General features: G+C 49.8%; 6 protein-coding genes across 6 annotated transcripts; 1 reads left to right on the top strand and 5 right to left on the bottom strand.

The window, feature by feature from the left end:
• Positions 1-642: 642 nt before the first annotated feature.
• STEHIDRAFT_55712 (uncharacterized protein) lies at positions 643-3,427 on the bottom strand (the record flags this gene model as incomplete). The annotated part of the gene is made up of 12 exons (XM_007303129.1): positions 643-1,107; positions 1,167-1,242; positions 1,310-1,507; positions 1,664-1,760; positions 1,803-2,157; positions 2,210-2,329; positions 2,390-2,555; positions 2,607-2,700; positions 2,757-2,840; positions 2,896-3,093; positions 3,152-3,278; positions 3,350-3,427. Coding segments are annotated over 12 exons (2,058 nt in total), but the record flags the coding sequence as incomplete, so codon positions are not given.
• A 577-nt stretch (positions 3,428-4,004) lies between these two features.
• On the bottom strand, positions 4,005-7,035 carry STEHIDRAFT_146834 (MFS general substrate transporter). The gene is made up of 22 exons (XM_007303644.1): positions 6,775-7,035; positions 6,656-6,708; positions 6,573-6,580; positions 6,505-6,516; positions 6,436-6,448; positions 6,335-6,374; positions 6,218-6,275; positions 6,144-6,167; positions 6,056-6,086; positions 5,906-5,989; positions 5,786-5,848; positions 5,720-5,728; positions 5,599-5,659; positions 5,494-5,543; positions 5,422-5,440; positions 5,264-5,365; positions 5,085-5,208; positions 4,986-5,026; positions 4,664-4,926; positions 4,517-4,603; positions 4,310-4,375; positions 4,005-4,253 (listed from the first exon to the last, which is right to left on the bottom strand). The coding sequence occupies exons 1-22, from the start codon at positions 7,018-7,020 to the stop codon at positions 4,085-4,087; spliced, it is 1,623 nt and encodes a 540-aa protein (XP_007303706.1). The 5' UTR covers positions 7,021-7,035; the 3' UTR covers positions 4,005-4,084.
• A 1,905-nt stretch (positions 7,036-8,940) lies between these two features.
• On the bottom strand, positions 8,941-9,946 carry STEHIDRAFT_55896 (mRNA splicing factor SYF2; the record flags this gene model as incomplete). The annotated part of the gene is made up of 5 exons (XM_007303140.1): positions 8,941-9,009; positions 9,070-9,166; positions 9,225-9,318; positions 9,507-9,614; positions 9,688-9,946. 5 exons carry the CDS (start codon positions 9,944-9,946, stop codon positions 8,941-8,943), a joined length of 627 nt encoding a protein of 208 aa, XP_007303202.1.
• Positions 9,947-10,662: 716 nt separating this feature from the next.
• Positions 10,663-12,587, bottom strand: STEHIDRAFT_121082 (family A G protein-coupled receptor-like protein). The gene is made up of 6 exons (XM_007303643.1): positions 12,559-12,587; positions 11,947-12,496; positions 11,817-11,887; positions 11,683-11,764; positions 11,413-11,618; positions 10,663-11,337 (listed from the first exon to the last, which is right to left on the bottom strand). Exons 2-6 carry the CDS (start codon positions 12,094-12,096, stop codon positions 11,037-11,039), a joined length of 810 nt encoding a protein of 269 aa, XP_007303705.1. The 5' UTR covers positions 12,097-12,496; positions 12,559-12,587; the 3' UTR covers positions 10,663-11,036.
• Positions 12,588-13,904: 1,317 nt separating this feature from the next.
• STEHIDRAFT_96571 (FAD/NAD-P-binding domain-containing protein) lies at positions 13,905-17,321 on the top strand. The gene is made up of 19 exons (XM_007303642.1): positions 13,905-14,375; positions 14,688-14,738; positions 14,802-14,848; positions 14,897-14,920; positions 14,989-15,045; positions 15,103-15,210; positions 15,274-15,307; positions 15,364-15,450; positions 15,509-15,580; positions 15,644-15,800; positions 15,856-15,928; positions 16,000-16,030; positions 16,087-16,186; positions 16,238-16,356; positions 16,414-16,531; positions 16,612-16,731; positions 16,861-16,881; positions 17,052-17,062; positions 17,136-17,321. Exons 1-19 carry the CDS (start codon positions 14,210-14,212, stop codon positions 17,165-17,167), a joined length of 1,428 nt encoding a protein of 475 aa, XP_007303704.1. The 5' UTR covers positions 13,905-14,209; the 3' UTR covers positions 17,168-17,321.
• A 178-nt stretch (positions 17,322-17,499) lies between these two features.
• Positions 17,500-19,074, bottom strand: STEHIDRAFT_121079 (uncharacterized protein). Its single transcript, XM_007303641.1, has 4 exons — positions 18,671-19,074; positions 18,518-18,602; positions 18,080-18,454; positions 17,500-18,018 (listed from the first exon to the last, which is right to left on the bottom strand). Exons 1-4 carry the CDS (start codon positions 19,025-19,027, stop codon positions 17,951-17,953), a joined length of 885 nt encoding a protein of 294 aa, XP_007303703.1. The 5' UTR covers positions 19,028-19,074; the 3' UTR covers positions 17,500-17,950.
• Positions 19,075-21,370: the final 2,296 nt, after the last annotated feature.

Genomic DNA, 21,370 nt, shown 5'->3' with positions numbered 1-21,370 from the left:
CCGGAGGATGAGGAGAGGTTTTGATGGTACGTTAGTTTGCTCTGATTCGCATTTGGCCCATACCTTTTCTACACATTCCTTTGTTCCTTTGTTCCTTCTTCACCACCTCTCTATGATGAATAGAATATCACATATCAAGCTCAACAGTCTAATGGATTCGCGTCCACCTGCTGACTATATTCTGCAATCCTGAACACTACCTTTTTCTTGCCCTCTTTACTCCCATTTCCTCTCCGACTCTGTGCTGACTACTCGATCCCATAGGTTTTTCTTGGGTGTCGTTCTCGTCTCGATGCTGTACTCTTTTTTCTGTCCGAATCAAATACATGTTGTCTGTTTAAACGAGTCCTGCTCATTTGCGTGCTTCCCTTCACGTTCTCCAACGAGAAGATATAATTGAAAAATCCTCAAGGCATCCATAGTCGACCAGGACTTGCTACCGGGGGTTTTTTTTTCTCAATATCGTTCGTGCTAGATCGTCCGATATGATGGTCGTGCTACTGTGGTGCGTCCCGCCAAGTGATAGCGTAGTAGAATATGTGTGCAATAATATACGTGATCAGACCTGCCCATCAAGCTTGTAACGTCCACTGCAGGGACCCAATCGAATGATGCATGATTTTCCGCAAGTACTGAGTGCGACTATTCCAGGGCTTCGAACGCTGTTCGCATGACATGGTCCGCTTTCCTACCCGTGTGCTTGACGAGTCCCACATAGTCGAGCTCATGCAACGCCCTCATGAACCTCGCCTGAACATGCATCTTCCATTCCTCCTCATCTTCCGCTTCCGCCTCGACATCATCATCGTGCTCCTGGTCGTCCGCCTCAGATCCGCCGTCGTGAACCTTCTGTGCTTGGCGCTGGTGTTGTTTCTGAGTTTCTAATATCTGCCCGAAACTCTCGTACCAGTCATACACGTTGATCATACGTCCAGCTTCCAAATATCGTCTGAAGAGGATGCTCGTGTCCGGCAACTCCCATAAAGCGATCCTGCGTGTTTGAGATTGCCCAGAGGTCTCATTTAAGTTGCTCTCGGCGGCCGTGGAGAAGTCGTGTGGATTGAGCAAACCCGCAATGATGGATGCTCGAGTAGAAGGGTTGATTATCTAGAGCAATAAGTACATAAGTTATCGATTCTCATGGAGAAAAGCAATATTGGGTTAACCTCAGAAGGGAAAGGTGTGGACCCCATGTACCACACATCCCACAGCTTGGCTTCCTCGAGGTCGATGATATTGTCGCTGCAGAACAACATGGATATTAGCATCAGAGTTACAATACCATGCGGGAGTGTGCAATGTAACCCACGTCCAAAAGCGAGCCAGCCATTCGCCCATACTCCGTGCTAAAGATGGCGGTGCGCCATTGACGGCTTCAGCCCCTTCCGCCTCACTTCGTCCGGAAGTCGCGAATATGTCCCCATCGCTCTCGAAAGGATTGTCATCAGAGGCCGCATCCGGCTCTTGCTCTAGCCATTGGAGTGTTTGTTCGACTCGTCCGCGTGCGCTTACAACCAGATCATCGTCCTGGAAGTCGTCAGGGACGGAGTCTAGAAGTTCGCCTAAGGACTCCAGTACAATCTTGAGCTCCGGAGTCGAGAGCTTTCTATAGGACGTATGGGATGAGCGGACCATTGTATGTTAACGAGGAACAAAAACCTACTTCACCATCCGGCCAAGGCCCCGAATGTACCTGTCGAAATCCCGTCCGCCTGCTAAAGCTTCTGCTAGCAAAGCCAACCCCGCTCCAGTCCCATCCGCTTCGATCCCTATGCCATAGTTGTCGCGAATGTCCAAGGCACTCTTATGGCCTAGAGCGACCATCGCCATCTGCACTACCCGCATCGTCCTCAGTGCGACTCTAAATCTGCGGACGAGCGTCCGGAAATCGTCATGTGCGTTTCGAACAGTCGAAAGCAAGCTTGGTATATCCGAGGGGGGCTGTCGGTTGCCATTGGGTGGATTGCCCTTGTGCTGTATGGGTCGAGGCCGAGCAGTTTTTAAATTGTCGGAAGGCTGAGACGAGGGTAGGCAGCGTGAAAGAAGGGTGTCTAAGAACCCGAAGGCTTCAGGTTGACCAAGAATTTCCTCAGCGAGACTATGCTCCCGATGCGTAAAGACGGCCAGAGGATCTTCGAAGTGTTTCATATGGGCAAGCTAGATTGAAGCTTAAGACAGGATCAGCCCAACTAGAGTGAAGCTTGCACACCTGCAGAACTGTGGTGAACCCGTCGACAGACGAGGTATGTCTCGTGAAGAAGTCTATAAGATACTCCAAAGTAGTTGGTCCTACCATAACATCAGGCTCGAAGGCAAGGTCGAAGAACGTCTATATGCAAGAAATCGTTAGGACTGCGAGAGTGTCGAGGTGAGGCAAGTAAATCGGTACTTCTTCGACCAATTTTTCTAGAATTTCAATGCCGGAGGGTAGCGAGAATATTTGTAGTCGCATGAGAGAGAGCATGGAACGTGGGTACGTTGTGTGCAGATAGGACGGCGCGGGCGGAGATGATAGTGAGAGTAGGAAGAGGAGGGGGACTTCGGGTACGTGCAAGCTGTCCATAGAGATGAGACGGGGACAGCCTGCATATGAGCTCAAGACGAACCTACAGATGTAGAACAAGTCGCGCACAACAGCATCGTCGAACTGTTCAAAATCATGCATCATGACCGCAAGCTGAGGAGAAGGTCTGTCTTCTCCTGAACCTCAGAGATTAATTCAAAGGTACCGCATGATCTGAGAACCAGAGACTCACTAGTGCATTCCTTCAACGCTCTGTACCACACCTTCAGAAGTTCTATGTCGTAGCTAGCAAGACTTGCAGTCGGCTTTCTCTTGACTAGCCGCATGTGAGGCCAACGATCAAACCAGAAATATATATGACCGTTACGCACTCGTTGTTTCGCCATCCGGCGGTTTGTCCACGAATCCCATCACGAGAGTTTTCATAGCGGACATAAGAGTCGAACAATCAGAGGGGTGCAAGTGTGTCACACGTGTCTCAGTCACTCTAGACTCTTCATCCTCAGGATTGTCGTCTCCCTCTAACCGGTTTGCGATATCATTGAAGAAAGATGAACCTGCGTCGGTGGCTTGGGTAGGAGTGGGCTCAATATCTACAGAAGAACAGATTACGGGGGATGAACTCACCAGATATCGCAATCACCGGTATTTCAGCGTGCGGAAGTCCTGGCAACACTTCATTATCCGCATAGACATTTCCTACTTCCTTCACGATAGATTCGCCGACCGGATGATAGAGGGTACCTATGATTTCCTATACAAAGTTGATTGAAGCCATTCCAACGGTCACTTCTTTGATGCTATCTCGCATTGGCATGGACGTACGTGAATGCGGTCAAAACATCGCTTCCATGCCGCCGAATAGGCGGCGAGTCGGACATCCTTGAGGTCATGAGTGTCACGACCCACTGAAGCATACTCTTCCGGGACCAATAGAGAGGCATCTTGTGGCTCCTCGCCACCGTAATCCTCGCTGTTTTCACCTTCATCCACGGAAATGAGAAGAAATCGAGATGAGGTAGTGTGGGGCTCCTTACTGGAGTCGTAGGGGATATATATCACGCCCTACATTAGGTGTCAGACAAATTTTACGTGGAGTGTTGACAGCCATACCTGGTTGAGGTCTTCTAGTGGTTTTGGATTCTGCATGACAGAAGATTGGTGCGCAAATGAGTGTATCCTAAAGAGACGTCAACAAAGTTGGAAAAGCGCGACACGTCGCGTCGCGGTCCCGGCCCGGTGATGCCGTACACTTGTATGGCTGCCGGCGTCGGTGTGGCACCAGACGCTCCATTGTGGCCACAAGCACGATTCTTGTCTGACAAGTTCCATTTCATCTAAGCCAGTTACATGGGTATTATCAACAGCCAATGAACAATTAAATCAATCTTTTGAGCTGGATGAACAACGATATCTCTACACATTTCATTCGCACACTGCACCCGGCCTTTAGAGCTTCAATGACTCTAATTACTTATGATCGTCAAGAGGCTCATAAAATTCATACACTGGCAACAAACTTGGACTCGAAAAACGAGCATAGTTCGCAGCTTACTAGTCTCAGGTCATGAAGACATAACGGGGATCTGTATCTGCCACTTCCTCAGAGGAACCGACAGGTTCTACCTTGCCCTCCTCCAAAGCTGCAAGCTCCTTTTGATTTTTCTTATTTTTCCATTTGAGACGGTACCGCAAGGTGATTGCTGCAAGCATCGAAAGGAACAGGCATCTGATAATATAAATGGAAAATAAGTACAAAAAACGAAGACGGAAGATGGTACTCACCCAGCCGCAATGGCATGGCCTTTACGATAATCGTCTTCTGCGTCGAAGTATATCTGTGGGGAGGCGCTGAGAATATAAATCAGGACATGAGGATTCTATGAGACTGTGATAGATGAACATCCGTCGGACATTCAGAACGGTCTCAGACAGATCTGGATGCCCAGATAGAAACCCAATCACAGCAAGTTATCGATATGTAGTGCTTACATAGAAACACAGTTGGAGATCGACACGATGAAGGCCGTTCCAACACCACGTTTGGAAGTGGGAGAGAATACATTGGCAGCCCAGCTCCTACAATAAAAAGATCGTTAATCAGAAGTACCAGTCAGTGAGAGTGACAATGTCACTCACATTACCAAGGGAAAGAGACTATACAGCCCGCCTATGACGAGGAACAACGCGAAGTAGGCAGCGCCTACGCTCTTCTGGACGGATGTGGCGAGGATGAGATAACCCACGAACGCTGTCGCAGTCGAAGCAGCGACATGCCAGCCTCTGTCATGTGTACGATCGCTGTGCCACGCCTGAAATACAACCATGAACCACCCGACGAGATACGGTGCCACAGTCAAGCCTTGTGCATTGATCGCAGTAAAACCGAGCTGTTTGATGAGCTACATAAACACGCTGTGAGCGGACAGTCCACCTGAGTCCTGATATCACGATGTCTTACTGTTGGTAAAAAGTACGAAATGGTGGCGACTCCAACATTGACTAGATGTTTGAAAGTCAGGATTTTTGCAAGGCCAAAAAGCGAAGGGCGTAGACGTACAGGAAGCGTAGACGGTCATCAACAACCACGCATTGGGGTCAACCGAAATGGCCTTAAGCCCTTGCCAGCCGTTCATCCCACCATGAGATCGTGGTTTGTGGTCGGAGTTCAAGCGTGCCTGGGCCTAGTAAAGCAAGTGATCCCACAAAGCTATTTTTTCACAACCAAAGGGCACTCACGATAGCCCTTTCTCTAGGGGTCAAAAATGTTGCTGAGAACGGGAAGGATGGCAGCCACAGAAGGATCGCGAAAGCCATGACGAGGTCTGGTATCGCTTCGATCTGGAGACACGGGTCCGTCAACTAATGCGAATGGCCAGATGCAGGTGAACACAGACTAGGAATAAGAACTGCCATCTGCGGTAGGGGAAATCAGAAGGAGGGACGATATGAAAAGTAAGGCTACGCACCCCGTGAGTACAGAAGTATGTGCCCTGACCAGGCCAAAAGCCAAAAGTCCCTAAATAAAGTGGAGATGAACAGGTATTCTTTATTTGATGCGGGACTTCAATTACCCCAATAGCACCAGGTAAAGTACCTGTCATGCACAGACTAACGCGTAATGCCAGTTCTCGCCTAGACAAAGGTTGGTATGATAGCCAGCAGTCACGAACGACAGAAATGAACAAGTCTTACCGTTTGTACCTAGCCATCGAATCGTTCGTGAGGTCATGTGGATGACAAGTCAAAGCTTCCACGCACCAGAACGACAAGTAATATATCATCCCAGCATAATAACCTGCCTCTCCAATCCCGAGTAATACTCTAATGGAAGAACGTGAGTTGCGTGCGTCTGATGGTCATCGTACTGGATGAGCTCACCGAAGTACCAACAACCCAGCGTAGCCCTTCGCATAGACAAAAGACAGAGAGGAAATCCCCCAGAAGGTAAGAGATAGAAAGAAGCTATACGCGGAGGATATGTAACGTTAAGCATTCCTATCATGGAACCGGACGGTGGACCGTTCTCACAAGCGATTTGCTCCAATATAACGCTGCAGGACTAGGTACCGAGTCTTCTAAGCAGTATGGTCGTTGAATAAATACAGGCTGCGCTTACCGTTGGCAGGCATCTCTAACAGACCTAAGCAGATATGAGTGCAAGACAAACAGCCAGACAGGGTCGGCACTCACAATATCCGACGTAAAAAACGCTGAGAGCTAAAGTCCACTTGCTGTTCGTTGTGATGCCCTGTCACCGAGAGTCAATATCTGTCTATATCCTCGAGGGTTTTACTGTCTCGGGCGTACATAATTTTCGTTGAATGCTGTGATAACATGCGCGTTTCCTCTAGATGCAGATCGTCCCCGTCAACAAGCGTATCCATTCATTGAAGCGCAAATCAACCTACATATTCGTTCTGTCTGTAGGTTTGGTTATCGTCAGTGGTAAGATGTGCGTGGTTTAGGGACATTCTGACCGAATTGATTAACTGTAAAAGAATGTTCATCAAAATCCGACATGTGAACGGATACTCTATGCACGCACATATGTAACTTTCAACAACGATCGCGTAGGGCCGAAAGTGTTAGCAAGAAATCATGAGTTTATGATAGTAAAAAGCGGCACACCTGAGTATCACGAGCGTCAAGACCCGGTTGTCGATCTTGCGACGAACCTTTCTCTGGAAGGACAAGAAATCGGTCAGACACACGAAATATAGAAAAGAAGTCAAGAACCACAAAAATACCTCCTCCTCGAGCGTGAATTGTACCGTTGCCGCATCACGATGAACAGCATTTGCATACGAAGGGTCCAAAGGCGAGAAGAAATGCTTCCGAGTCGGTTTGAAGCTCAGCTGAGCCTGATGAAACGTTCCTTCTGTGTTGTCTCCCGAGACCGGGCCCGTCTGCCCACCTTCAATCAACACAGTATCCTTCTCAGGGTCAGGTTGAAGAGCAGCCGATGGCTGAGATTGTTCGTGGACGTCTGGCATGACGGCAATGATGAGGGAACAACTTGAGCAACACTTCTTCGGATACCTGCTTTCCGCCGATATAAGTAGAAAAGCGCCTAAGATAGCTTGCAGTAACTCTTCCCACCTGACGCATCTGCTGCTTCGTATTATTGGACCATCTGACCACGGTCTTCCGGTGCCCAACAGAGTAGTACGGTCATCTGTCGACTCTCATAAAAGCAGGAAGCCCGTGCATATGAGACAAGTAGCGAAATATCAGAGGATGATGAGCCAGCCTGACCCCAGTGGCGCCCGGTGGGCAAGAGCATGATACAAAGACAACAAAGTTCAGAGTGCCCACGATCCAGTTTATTCCCACCGAATATCACGTTTCCTCGTTCTGACCGCTCTGATATCGGTACACTCTTCGCCTCATTGCATGCAAGCGATAGGGATGGCCTTCGAAGAAGGCACATTTCCGGAAAAGTTGACCACTACCGCCGTTGATCCTACCTATGACGGGCGGTGTTCAGGGTCTCCCAGACGGTTATCGCGCCATCCAAGCCACGATGGATCTGGCCAGTCGAAATGAGGAATTCATGCTTCTCTGTCTAGTATGGTATGACCATGGCAAGTGCCGTTGAGATACGCCCAAGACCCTTCAAGCTGTGCAGGAAGAAAGGTCGAGATTACTAACGGGAAATGAAAGGCGCTTTGAATGGAATGAGGACGTCACCGATAAAGCTGCAGCCTGGATGATCGGCAGTTCTGACGTCCTTCCACAAGTCGAAACCGCTCTACTTAACATCCATGAAGAGCTTGAACTCTCACCACCATCAGACTAAACAAATACTGCACAGTGAGGTAATCTCCGCATCTTCGAAAGTTGTGTGAGCGAGATGCAGAACAGCAAGTCTCGTAACAGAGAATGGGAACGTTGAGGGGAAGGAAGAGGGAGTGAGCTTGAAGATCTTTGGCAACCGGTCAGCACTTCCGTCCTCGAGGCATACGCTATCGTAGGCCGCCTCGGGACCCTCGGTGCTGAGTACCTTTGGGAAGGAACTTGTTCAGGAGAAAGCAACGAATCACACAATCCGTATCTCACACCCTGATCTAGGTCACTCATAGAGCCGCCGCTGTGAACGGAGGGTGCAGGCAGAGATACGTACGAGTAGTCGTATGGACAATCTTCTATAGCATTTGGTCTTCTGGCAGAATAACACAAACGAGTTCGTCTTGCGCGCTGGAACGGAGGACGGGGGCAAAGATCATTTTTGGGTTGAGGGCATCAAACCGAACGCTGACACGAAACATACCGCAGCAGGGAGCGCGCGTCTTCGTCGAGCTTCGTAAGGGGTAAAGGCTGGTAGCCATCGGTGTCAAGCATCGAGTAGCTCAGTACTCGGTGATGATAAACGCATGAAGTATGTAGGCCGAGGTCTTCATGATGAGCAAAACGTCAAAGGTTATACACCAAGATCACGATCGTGCAAGAGCACACGGAGGAAGCGTTCAAGCAAGTTTGCAAACATCGGGGCCGAGTAGATCTCACTGATGGTCCAAAGGTTGGTGACCTATTGCAGGAGTTGGGTTGGTCTTGAAGGAAAGAAATCCTGGTGTTGTCAACGTGATATTGGGGTTAAACACAACTGGTGGTCATACGAGCAACGGCAGGATAGACGAACCAATAGAGTAGCCCAACTTGATGCCTTCGAGAATGAGATAACCCGTTGCAAAGTGTATGTTGAGAACCACAAGGATCCCAGCATTCGTGACCAAGAACCTCTTTCGATGACTCAGGTTAGGCGAAGATCGTCGATAACTGTACGAATCGATGTTATCACTGAAGACTGAAAATAACTGTGAATTACAGTCCGCCACCAAACTATAACCTCGAGAATAGAAGCGTCGCGCGAGTCCATACGACTCGATACAAATACAAAAATAGAAACAAAAAGATCACAAAGCAGTACCGCGTTCGAAGCTGGCCCGAATCTCGGATGTGTACTTGTCGTAGTACCGAGCGATCTAGAATTCGACGTGGATTAGTACGTGTACCATCGAAGACAGGGTGAAGGCTAGACAAACCTTCTTGTTGAACACACGGTTGCGTTCGTTGATGTAGGTGATATCGCCTTCGTCCTCGTTGGCGCGTTTCCGCGAGAAGTTGCGTTTCTTCTCTATACTGGAAGGCAAGGCAGGATTCAGAATGTGTTTAGCTATGAGAATGCAAGCAGACGTACTCCTTGTTCATCTTGCTCACTACGCGGTCGATTGCGTCTTCGCTTGGTTTGTTGTCAGCGTACAACAAGCTGTTCGCATCGCGGTAAAGGCTCTCTGCTGCTAGCTGTTGTTGCTGACTTGTGGGCACAAGCTGAGTGTCATAGAGCACCGATAATTAGTGGTTGGAAAGTCAAGTGAAGGAATATCGGGACAAACCTCTCCGCTTTGTGATGGGTTGAACGAGGTGATAGCCGATGAAGACGACGAAGATGCAACGGCATTCCCTGAGCGCGCCAGAGTACCTGGTGCAAGCCCCATAGCCATCTCCTTCTTTCGGTTGTACTCCGCCAAATCAGGTTTGATTTGATCCAAATCTTTCTTATACCGTCGCCGGGCGGCATGCGCATCGTCTGAACCACGCCAGAATATCACGACATTCAGCACCGAGACTGAAGCCACGCAGAGGTAAGCAAAGAAACGCACCATGGAACTCGAAATCTGCCCTCCTCTGCTTGCGAGCCAACTTCTTTTCCCACTCGTCGTTCTCCTCGATCGTCCATTCCCAGTTCTTCAGTCTCTCAACATCCTCTCCTCTCTCCTCAGCGTCCGCCTTCGTTCTCAAGACCTCTGCGAGCTTCCTCTGCTTCTCCAGTCTTGCAGCATCGCGTACGCTCATCTTAGCTTTCTCGGACTCTTCGATGATACTGGCACGATTAGCAATTTTTGATGACCGCTGTGACATACGACACAAAGCATCACGAACAGACGCGTCATTGTTAGGGTACTTGTCAAGAATAGAATGAGAAAGTAAACGCACCATCTTCGCCCTGAGCTGCTGCAACTTCGCCTTTCGCTCCTCCAGCGTTAACTTTGGCCCTTGACTCTCCTCTGCCTTCTCAGCTTCCTTTGCCACTGCCTCCTCCTGCACCTGACTGTCCACTACCATCTCCTGGTCCTCAGACTCCACAGGTTTCTCCGCCGCTGAAGTTTCTTCGACTATCTCTGCGGCTGGCGCTTCATCTGGAGCAGCGGTTGGCTCATCGACAGCGATGGGTGTCTCCTCTTGTGCGGCCGGTTCGACGACTGGCTCGGGTTCGGGTGGTGGTGCGGCAGCCTGCTTCTTGGAAGTTCTCTTAGAGGAGCGAGTTTTGGCCATGACAAGTAGATGAATACGTGTTTCAAGATAGCTTAGTGATGAAAGTTGAAGAGTTAAAGCAGTGAGGCAGCCCAAGTTCGAGGTTGAAGGAGCAAGACAAGCCGTGCGGTGGAGACGTCGCTTGGGCTGCAAAGCGTGGCGTCCACGTGGCTGAGCATAGCTTCTGTGGCACCTTGAGCGCGCCACACCTCTTCAGTCTTGACTCTCAATCTATTGTCCTTTTTCATCTTGACATATCCTCAATTTGCGTTCATTGGGCACAGCCTCATGCTATCAATTCCGAGAACACGCCAAAGCTGGAGTGAGGGCATGATAGAAGCAATCATTAAATTTCGTAGATAAGTCGTGAAAGGAAGAAAAGTACAGGTATGTTCTAGTTGAAGGTGGTACAACAAAACCAAGAAGAGGAAAGGCAAACCGTACAAAATTACAACATCATATATATAAGTGAAGGGGGTGTACTGCGTTGAAGCGACGCATATTAGCAAGAGAAGAGAGAAAAAATCTAGGCTAAACAAATAATATACAGTGCATCGGCAGAGGAACGGATAACAAAAAGAGAACCCGAATGGCTAACCAATCAAGCATTTGGGATGAGCGGAGCGGGATGAATTAGGAGAGAGGAGGAAATTTGACCGTAGCGCTCAGCTGGCCAATACTTCCCACCGATACCATCCTACGCCTTGACGTCCCTATTCACAACAGCGCCGTTCTCCGCCGCGTATCCCAACTCGACATCCCGATGCGTCCATAAAAAGAAGGCCAAGAATACAGGACCGGCAAGCAGGTCTACGATTCCGTACCAAACAACCTCGCCAGTTGGGCTAATCACGTTGCCACCATCGGTGAAGGGCCAGATGATGAGGTAAATCGTCCAGATGAAGGACAGCAGGAGAGCGGTGCCGAGGAAGGCGCCGTGAGTGCGACCAGTTGGAGAAGGGAACTCGTTACGACCGGTGTGGAAGATGAGATGGGCACTACAAAGTTTAATACAGCCAGGCATCAGTATGCTTACACGTATCGAAAAGTAGGGTTGAGGGAAGAGTACTGACAATACATAGAAGAGGGAGAAGACTGCGAAGACGTAGTAACCCCACTTGTAGGTGGAATGTACGAGAGCGCCAACGAGTCCGACGACGACGGCAGCGTCTGCGAGGAAGAAGGTCGAGACGGTAGCGCCGAGGGGGAAGCCGGTGCCGAGGAAGACGGAGAGCAGGAGGAGGGGGGCGTTGATAAACCATTGGATGTAGCGCACATACTAAACATGGCACAAACCGGCAGTTAGATATACATTTGCCGTTGGTCAATATGTATAGACGTACCCATATGTCACGCGTGAGAGGACCTTCGTGCGACCTATTGAACTCGACCGTGATGGGGGTGTGGCCGAGATCGCTTGCCATGCTGTGCGAAGGAGCTTAGATTTCGATAAGTCTGACGAGCATTCACAACTAACCTGAAATATGCGATTGAGGAAGTCGTGAGAATTATAATGGCGAGTTGGTGGAGTATGAACGCCTTTGGCCTCTGTTTATCGAGCCATGAGTAATCGAGCTCTTGTAGGCCAATCTCAAGGATATACGCACCCGGAGGGAAGAAAATAGGACAAGGAGATCAGCCAGCAGCATGACCGAGAATACAGCCCACAACCAGTCTGACCCATGCGTGGTGATGTGAAGATCAGCGTCCGGAGGGTTACTGTCTAGCGCATGATTGGCCCGAACTTCGAACAACATTTTTGAGAACAGGGAGAGAGTTTGGATTTGAGAAATCGCTCGGGCAAGTGTGGGTGGTAGGGCATGAGAGAGAGAGAGGATCCCCTTTATAATGAGCAGATGATGTTCGGGAAACTTCTTTTGTTTTGTTTACATGTCAATGACGGACAAGGTCGGAGGAGTCAGAAAACTTGCTGAATCATAACGATCTCGGCGGTCGTTAGCGTCGGGCGTTAGACACGATGACGAAGCCTCTGGAGGTGTATAAACGGAGACTCGGCAGTGCGGACCCACATTACTCCCAGCTACAACATGCCATTATAACGGAGCTAACGAGTGTATGTTGGTCCCGAGAATGGAAAGACGGGTGGCAGTAGTGGCGGCGTTGGATGGTCAGATGTGGAATCATTATTGAGAAGTCCTGAGGAGGAAGGATTGTCAGATATGGACTGCTGAGATACACAGAGACTACCACTGACCCACCTTCGGAACAGTACCGAACTAGTAGAGTTCGTACGTATGATCAGGCCTCCAGCCTCAGTGTGAATCCGTGACTCGAGGACGGCCGGCATGGTAAGACTTAGATAGAGGCTTGAAACTTATACCTTCTTTCGGAATGGAGCGCTCCGCACTTTCTTCGTGCTTTTCTTGCTAGTAAAAACTCGGGCTTCAGCGTTCCATGCGTGCCGTGGTTACTTATCTTTTAGCAGCCTCCAGTGTAGGGCTCCGACAAAAAGTCGGTTGTTAATAACAGCTGTAAAAAAGTGCTGTTAATAACTGTTTATAACTTGTTATTAACAGCCCTTCCGACACGCTGGTTTATAGAGCTGTAAGAAAGTGTAAGAAATCTAGACGTCCGGAGGAGTAGATACGCGTTCAGGCAAGACGCTTTCGAGTTCCTGATCACCCCTGACATCGTATTCCATCCTCTCGAGCCCCTAACCCGACCTAGACACACCTTTATACGAACCGATTCCCACGATGTCGACTCCACAGTCCGACTCGCTCACCACAGCTGAGTCTCGTCCACGTCCAAGTTTAAGTACGGTGGGTGTTTTCGCCAACGACCGCACATACCATGAGCGTATGTGCTGTAGAGCCTGCTCCAAGAGTTCAAATAGTGATCAAGGGCGATCAAAAGAACTCTTAGTGCTCTGAAAGCCCTCCAGGCCAGTCGAAACTGGCAGCTCCTGGGGGTGAAAATAATATTTAATTCGATTTAAATAATGTGTTTTTAACTGTTTTTAACACCTGTAAGAAAGTCCCTCGGGGGCCACCGAGTTAATAACACGGGGTACCATCCGCCGTGGACTTTTTGTCGGAGCCCTACTCCAGTGGCCGCCTGTAGATGTACAAGCCATCGCGTCCGTGTGTTGCACCACTGCTAGTCGGGCGCATAGACTTTGTCTCGACTTCCTCCAGGACCGAGTCTTGGACACATGAGAGTGGCATGTTCGGAATCGACGGGATCTGGCAAGCAGACGCTATGAAATCCCTTGAACTCCCAAGCAATCCGAATCACTACGAAGCACGTGAGAAGCTAGCACTGAAGCACAAAAAGAATAATATTGAGACCTCGGGTGAGTGACCTAGTATCGGAAGACATGACTGAAGTAAAGGTGGCCAGTACTGTAAGAGCGCAAACTTGTCGAACGTCGGGAGAAACTTTGCTGAGCCTCCCTGACCCTGCCGGATTCCGAACTCCGCGACCTGGTAGTGGACGGCAGTGCCCGAAGCCAGCCGAAGCCGTACTCTCACTTCTCGGGCTCGGGAATCCAAAATGAACCTTCTCCGTCAGTCTCCAGCAGTCTCCGTCACTGAGCATTGTATGACGACAAGGCTTGCGCACAATATTAAGACGCGTTTCGGGACGTCTCAACGTGTTTCTTGCATGTTTCGTACACCGCTCAATGGAGACTTGAAACTATTCAGTTTCAGCTGAACTTGTGGCACGACACAGACAGCCATCGCAATCACTCCCGAGCGACCCCGCACGCTGACTCTTCCGAGAACCTCCGCTGACCTCTCGGAAATCTCTTTGAATTCTTGCTCTCCGATTTTCGACCATTCGAGTCTCGTCCTTTTGAACGTCGGCTAGACCTGCTCGTCTCACAAGCACCAGCCTCGTCACTCAATGCTTCGTCGGCACACGCTTGGTCTCACGACCTTCAAGGATGTGTCTCGACCTTTGACTCGGAACTTTAGCGCATCTGTCGCTAGGAACAAGCAAAACCTTGTGATTCTTGGGTCCGGGTGGGGCGGATACGAAGTCTTGCGCAAGGTCGACAAGAAACGATGGAGTGAGTCATTTCGTCTTTGCATGTTTGTGTCCGAGACCTTTGCGCGTTGCCTCGGCATTGCCTGCATGCTCGACCGTGCTCGACCCTCCTCCAAAAAGCGTTTAGGCAAATTTAGGCTTTTAGGCTCCTGAAAGCCATCGTCATCGGCTCATCCGACTTCCTGACGATCGATGTTGAGATCAAATTTGAGCCATAGAAGTCCTCCAGATCACTGTTGTGGCGTTGTGGCGCATCTGGCCGACCCAGTGAATGGGACTACGATGTTTCTCTATCTTACTTGACTTAGCATGCTTATTCCTGAATAACATTTAGATGTCACCCTGATCTCTCCGACTAACTACTTCAACTTCACGCCGCTCCTCGGTATGATTCCCCGCGAAGAGCCAGGTGAAAGTGTACTCATTGTGTGGATTTACGTTCTTCCAGCGAGTTGTTCGGTAGGGACCTTGGAGTTCCGATGTGCCATTGAACCTGTAAGAACTCCTTGAAATAGTTACATGGTCTCTCATAATTAGTTACAGGTCCGACGATACTCGCCATCTGCGGTAAGCACTAAACATCGTAGCCCATATTTCCCTACTTGACTTCGTATATCTTCTGGCCAAAATTGCAGAGGATATATGAAGCATGGTGCGACAAGGTGGACTTCAAACGGAAGACCGTTCAATGCGTACGTGCGTTCTCGGTCCCTGCAGCTTGCCCCTTTTGACCCTGTAGTCATCTATAGATGCCCGCCACGCCTCCGCTTGCCTTCGAGCACAAGTCAGCTCCGAAAGCAGATCCTACCCTCACAACTTACCCCGGCACCGGAACACCGTTCGACATCAAATACGATGTGAGGACATGGTTCAATCTATCTGCTTGAGCAAGATATTCACCATCCTGCTTCATCGGTCAGAGATTGGTCATTGCAGTAGGATGCTATAGTCAAAGTTCGTATACCCATTGTTCTGCTTAAACATATGGCTCATCTTGAAACCCGTAACAGCGTTCGGCATCCCCGGTGTGAAGGAGCACGCACACTTCCTCAAAGACGTTAAAGATGCGAGAATGATTCGAACCAGAATCCTCGAATGTTTGCATATTGGCTTTATACTCACTACCGGTTGATGCTCATTCGAGGCACTCTTCAGGTTTCGAACAAGCAAACCAACCCATTCTCACCGATGTCCAGCGCAGGAATTTGCTACATTTCGCCATCGTCGGTGCGTTGCATAGCCTGTGTCCTGTTTTCTTTGCTTATTCACTCACCTCTACGGACGTATCAGGTGGTGGTCCGACAGGTGTTGAATTCGCTGCCGAACTGCATGACTTATTGCACACGGATATCGCGAAGCACTATCCAAACCTCGCTCGATTTGCGAAGATTTCGCTCTATGACGTAGCCCCTAATATCCTTGGTAGTTTCGACAGTGGATTGGCCGAGTAAGTCTGCGCATACGGATTATTTGGGTCACTCGTTGACAATCACCACATTTAGATACGCGGAGAAGAAGTTCAAAAGAGATGGTATCACGCTCATGACAAGCCATCATGTGGAACGTGTCGAGTCTGTAAGTACTGAGTATCACCGAAGTCTCTCGCCTTTGGTTTCACCGGCTGAGACGACTCATGCTGGTCGTAGGGAAGAATGTTCATCAAGGAGAAGGGAGAAGGTATGCATGCCATATACGGTCGATTTACTGGTGAAGGCTCACAAGCTTGTGTCTAGTCCCATTCGGTCTCCTTGTCTGGTCGACTGGACTTGCTCCGAACCCTCTCATCGAGACAATCAGTCCGGAGGAATACAAAAAGCACCCAAAGACTGGAAGGTCAGTTCATCCACATCTCGAGGTACACCAGTCGACCTAACACCCAATCAGCTTATTCACCGACGATAACCTGAATATTCTTCGTGCGGACGGAACGCCTGACCCCGATGTCTGGGGCATTGGAGATGCAGCAATGATAGAAGGAGTCGCGCTACCTGCTACTGCACAGGGTATGCTCTTCCCTTCGATATGTCCTGGCCGTTTTCCTAATTTGCCATTGTGAATAGTGGCGAACCAGAAGGCCATGTACCTCCACAAGAAGCTCAACACTATCGTTAAAGACAAGGAGCACATCACGCCTTTCGAGTTCCACAATAAGGGCACCTTGGCGTACTTGGGCGACTGGTTCGTTTCTTTCCAATCCTTCTGAGCCTCATCTATGGACGTTCAAAATAACTCCGTTTTCCCCGTCCGTATTTCCACAGGAAAGCTATCTACGATCGTAGCCACGCAGAGAGCGGGCCACAGACCAAGGAGACGGGCAGAATCGCTTGGCTATTGTGGCGCTCAGCATACTTCACCATGACCGTCAGTCTTCGAAACAAGTGCGTCATTCCATACTCCATACTTCATCGATTCGTCCTCGAGCTTCATCTTCCATTTCATATCGACTATCCATCCTATCTCGTCTGTGGTGGCTCCTGCTGATACGGTACTATTGCGCCTGTGTATAGGATACTGATCCCGATCTATTGGTGAGTGCAGTATCTATGTTCAACCTCCTTGGAACCCGGAGCGCATGGTATGCTCGTGAGAAATGGGGCACTTGACTGACTGCGCCTGACTTTGTTCTGGTTTGCTGTGTGATGTGATGTGTTGTGGATGAACTCGCATTTGGGCCTGGTCATGGTGATTGGAATGGAAGGTTCTTGAACTGTGAGTGGTTCACGTAGTTGAACTGGTTCCATGGGTGTGGCCGATAGACGCTGACCTTCCTTTTCGCACTCAGGGATATTCGGACGCGATCTGACGAGGTTCTGAAGTGTAGAAGTGCGACTGTGACGGACGAGGAGGTCAGCAGAAACAGGAGGAGCGTATGTCGACGGAGACGGCTATAGATTTATATTTATTTTGAAAGTATTCGTTCAACGAGACTGACTTCTACATTACCATGGCCAACCAAATAAGTCATCACACCACTCTCACTCCAAGCATTGGGGATCTTTCAAACGTTTTCCGGCCACTCCAACGCAGACCACCACGCCCATCGATGACGTTTATGACGTCCCTTCAGCTCCTTCCCCGCGCATGTCTCGCGCACCACTGTAGCCAAATTTTTGGGCTGCCCGCCATTCACGCTCACGCACGTAGGACTGAACATGGTACATATATTGCATGGTAGCAAAAGTACTTTTCAAAGCGTGATATGATACAAATACAATAAGCGTTAAAACATTGTACTGTACAACAAATGCCGATGCGATGGGGAGCCGGGAATGCGAGGCGTGAGGTGCGTATATGAGAGCTAGAGAGAAGGAAAACTGAGAGGACGGCGGTCGATATTCCACAAGCTGAGTACTGAGTAGGGAGAAGGTAGGAAGTGTCCGACAAGACCGGGCCCAGAAGAAACAGAGAAGAGACATGGAGAAAGAGAGCGCATAAAAAGAGAGCGTCCGCGCGATGATGAGCCACCGAGAGTCGACCTGAAGACCCGTTTGTGAATGATGGTACAGTAATGTGATGCGATGCGAGGAGAAAGAAGAGGAGAGGAGAGCAAGTGAACCATGCAAAAGGAGGGAAAAATGAGAAGAACATGAGATGGCTTCAATAATGTGCGTAATGTGGCGTAGACGGCTTGCGTCGTGGGGATTCGTAACGCTTAGGTTTCGATGCTAGAGATCGAGACATGTAGTCAGTACGGCGGTCGGTTGAGAATGAGATCAAATGACATACTTGGTACGTGGAAATAGTCATCTTCCTCGTCGCTGGTGCACGGAGGAGTCGAGAGGGGCGTGCTCGTTGGCGAATTCTTAGGTGAACTGCTCACAGCCTCCACACCGGCAAGGAATCCCTGCACGAACTCGATTTTCTCCTCGACGGCCTCCGCGTCGATGCCGTACCCTCCGAGCTTCTCTAGCAAGTGTGTCCACTCTGGGGCAACGTTCCAGCTCTTTGTCCGGCTGCCGGCCTCTTCCATGCCCATGTGTGCCACGTGTTGGAAGGAGTTGGGGACGGGTGGAGAGATCATGGAGCCGCTGAGGGCTGATCGGCGCGTGCTCTTAGGTGATGAGACCTTGGTAGGCTTAGGAGGTAGAGGCATTTGGAGGGCTGTGAGCGACGTAAAGAGATTAGTATTGGCGGACGGCTAGCGAATTACCGAGAATGACGTACGAATGTCAATAAGTCGGCGTTGGACCTCTTTGTAGAAGACAGCAGCTTCGTCGTCTTCGTCGAAGCGGAATCCAAATTTCCGTGTCTACAACAAGGTCAAGACTGGTTAGTCATACGCCACTCCACAGAGGTCATTCGCAAACGAGTACATACCTTGACAGTGAATGCGTGGAAGAAAGGTTTGTCGGCCTCATACTCGAGGATCTCCTGCAGTTGGTGTTGCCACACCAGCTTGCCTCTCCGACAGTCGACGAGCTTGAACCAGTAACTCCCGCCGTCGTAAAATCCAGGATTACTGGGTGACAGGCGAGAGCGGTTGTCACAGCCGAAGACGAGCATGCCTTTCAGACCGGTGTATTGCCAGTCTTTGTCAGACGATTGGAGACCGGACTGGTAGATACGAGCGGGTGTGGCACAGATGATTTTATGCAGAGCCGGTGGGAGGACGGTGAAGAGGCGAACGTGGTCTTCGTATGAGAGCGAAGTGGTGGGGATGGCGTAGGCAGACATGGTGTAGCGGTGTAGTACTTTTGGAACCGAAGGACAGGCAAGTGGCGTAGATGGGGTGAAAGGTGAGAGTAACCTGGTCGGGAAAGGATGAGTGGACGACGAGGGGGCTGTTATATAGGTCTTGATGCTTCGGCTCGCATCCATGCCTAGAACAACTCCTGTGGGCGATGAAGAAGAAAGAACGCTGCATCATGTGGGGAGCGTGGTGGAGAACTGTAGATGTCGATAAATGAATTTGATGCGTATGGGGAAGGTAGAGCGCCCTATGACACCGGTATTCTCGACTGGAAGGCGCTGCATCTGCAGTTTGCGTCTCGATAGCGAGGGTGAATGACCAAAGTGTGGAGTAGATACGCACAGTCCAGACCGTCTCCTCCCATAGACCTCGGTTCGGAGGGTCTTTGTCGAGGGCCGGACTCCTGAAGGGGGCACTAAGATGAGAACGCGAACATAACGGCATGCAGAATGAGGAGATGGTCGTACCTCATTGAGCATTCTTCCTCGGACGAGTGGTCCAATCTTGGTCTAGACACGCCGTTAATGTCTTCTTGCGTCCGATCTTCTGAGGATGTTCAAGCTCTCGTACGAGACCCCAAATCCAGGGCGTTAGACCATCACGTACTATGCGTAATGATTGAACAAAACTTGAGATCGTCGAACGGATCCCAAGCCACGCCTTGTCCTCGAGTTCTGTTGGCGCTTCCGAGCGCCATTGGTCACCACGCAACCCAATGAGAGCGAGCGGTTTTATCTCCTCACAGTCTGCAGATGTTCAGAGTGCAATGCGTGAGCTGAAGCATGAAACAGAGACAAGTTACAAGTATAGATCAGTTCGAGTTGACGCTGCGGCATGCTCCAGATCGTTGCGACAACACGAGGCCAACACGCTTCTAACTCGAAAGAACTTTTGTAGGCCGGCTAATGAGTAAAATACACTTGAGAATGATATTTGTGCAAAATGACAAAATTGCACGTACGCTCCACCCGCGTCTAAGGCGCACTGCCAGCGAGGTGCCCGCCTGACTATTTCGACCTTCGGGTCATCAACACGTTTTGGTGGAAGGCCAGCAGAGCTCCCCCTAGTGGAGCCACAGGTATACATTCGATTATGAAGGTAGCAGTGAGCTAACTATCTCAATAGATAGCGGAGCAATCACCTCCACTACGCCACCTATGGCAGAGGCTAAGTATCACACAAACAAGATGACTATACGATGAACCGTGTTTAGACGGACAAAAGTCATTCTAGGCATAACTACTATCACGACATCCTTCAAGGTGATCATGACGGTCCAACAGCTGTAAAGGCGCGCAATACATGTTCCTTGTGATCGATGCAGAGAAGACAACGGCCTGAAAGGTGGGCAGCTAACCAAGGTTCAGTCACGCTGAATCGAGACGAGTGTGGTGAGGCGTAAGATGCAAGAGAGCCCAGCACAAAATCAATCTCGCAGGATTCCGAGAAGAGTCGTTTGAGTGAGATTGAGACCGAGAGGAGAGGCTAGTAGTCCCATGGTATCGGTAAGATGCATCTGAGAACGATATACAGTGCCAGCCGCATGCACATGAGATGAAGCCACCGTTCATGATCGTCGCGGCCTTTATTGCGGCCAGTATGACTGTAGGCAACGTTGGAAGAAGCACCAGAGATGACGGAGAGACATAACATGCATGCTATGCATGAGATGTCAGTTCTAGAGTCGGTGTGAGTCGCCGTTTCCAAAGAAAGAGCAAAGGAGCGAAAGGGGTCCGGAAGACGCGAACCGTCACGAGCTGTCACGATTACTCATCACGTGCCGCGAGGTGCCGCGGTATGGTTGCGGAAAAAACCGAGGTTTTTTCCCAAAACGATTATTTACCGGTATTTTACTGGTATTTTACCAGTATCTTACCGACCCCCTACCGACGCCCTGGAGTTTCTTACCCGCAACATGGTCACGTGCAGGTCTTTGTGCCGGTGTGGCTCAAGCGCCACACCATGATCCCTGCCTGCTGTGTCGACTTTCCTTGATCTTTTCAGTCTCTATGGACTGAACAAGTGATTTCGAGACAGTCTGCTATCATTGGGAATCATATGTATAGCAATGGATCCACATGAAAGTGGCAGCTGGTAGCATTGTGCAAAGAGCACATCCGAGGTGGCGCGCCGCGCGGCAGCGCTCGGTTTTTTTTTTGGGAGGAATTTGAGAGGAAAATGAGCGGTCACATGATATTTTAGTGCACGTGATGCGGTATCTTACCAGTAATTTACCACCCCCCTCCGGCGCCGGGTCGGTAAGTTACTGGTAAGGAACCCTCAAGCAGGTTTTTTCCGCAACCATATGCAGCCGCGGTTCTTTTTTT

Source organism: Stereum hirsutum (assembly GCF_000264905.1).
Source record: "Stereum hirsutum FP-91666 SS1 unplaced genomic scaffold STEHIscaffold_6, whole genome shotgun sequence".
NCBI lineage: Eukaryota > Fungi > Basidiomycota > Agaricomycetes > Russulales > Stereaceae > Stereum > Stereum hirsutum.
Note: the sequence above shows the minus strand (reverse complement) of the source record. Positions and strands in the feature narration are given on the sequence as shown.

Coding starts and splice junctions, on each gene's coding strand:
- STEHIDRAFT_146834 (XM_007303644.1), bottom strand. CDS start 7,020: ATGCCAGACGTCCACGAACAATCTCAGCCATCGGCTGCTCTTCAACCT. Junction 6,087..6,143: donor GTTAGAGATGCCTGCCAACG/GTAAGCGCAGCC, acceptor CTCGGTACCTAG/TCCTGCAGCGTTATATTGGA. Junction 5,027..5,084: donor GATGACCGTCTACGCTTCCT/GTACGTCTACGC, acceptor TCAAACATCTAG/TCAATGTTGGAGTCGCCACC.
- STEHIDRAFT_121082 (XM_007303643.1), bottom strand. CDS start 12,096: ATGTTGTTCGAAGTTCGGGCCAATCATGCGCTAGACAGTAACCCTCCG. Junction 11,888..11,946: donor TCCTATTTTCTTCCCTCCGG/GTGCGTATATCC, acceptor CTCGATAAACAG/AGGCCAAAGGCGTTCATACT. Junction 11,338..11,412: donor TTCTCCCTCTTCTATGTATT/GTCAGTACTCTT, acceptor TAAACTTTGTAG/TGCCCATCTCATCTTCCACA.
- STEHIDRAFT_96571 (XM_007303642.1), top strand. CDS start 14,210: ATGCTTCGTCGGCACACGCTTGGTCTCACGACCTTCAAGGATGTGTCT. Junction 14,376..14,687: donor GGTCGACAAGAAACGATGGA/GTGAGTCATTTC, acceptor AATAACATTTAG/ATGTCACCCTGATCTCTCCG. Junction 15,801..15,855: donor TTCGACAGTGGATTGGCCGA/GTAAGTCTGCGC, acceptor CACCACATTTAG/ATACGCGGAGAAGAAGTTCA.
- STEHIDRAFT_121079 (XM_007303641.1), bottom strand. CDS start 19,027: ATGTCTGCCTACGCCATCCCCACCACTTCGCTCTCATACGAAGACCAC. Junction 18,603..18,670: donor TCCACGCATTCACTGTCAAG/GTATGTACTCGT, acceptor ACCTTGTTGTAG/ACACGGAAATTTGGATTCCG. Junction 18,019..18,079: donor TGACTATTTCCACGTACCAA/GTATGTCATTTG, acceptor CTCGATCTCTAG/CATCGAAACCTAAGCGTTAC.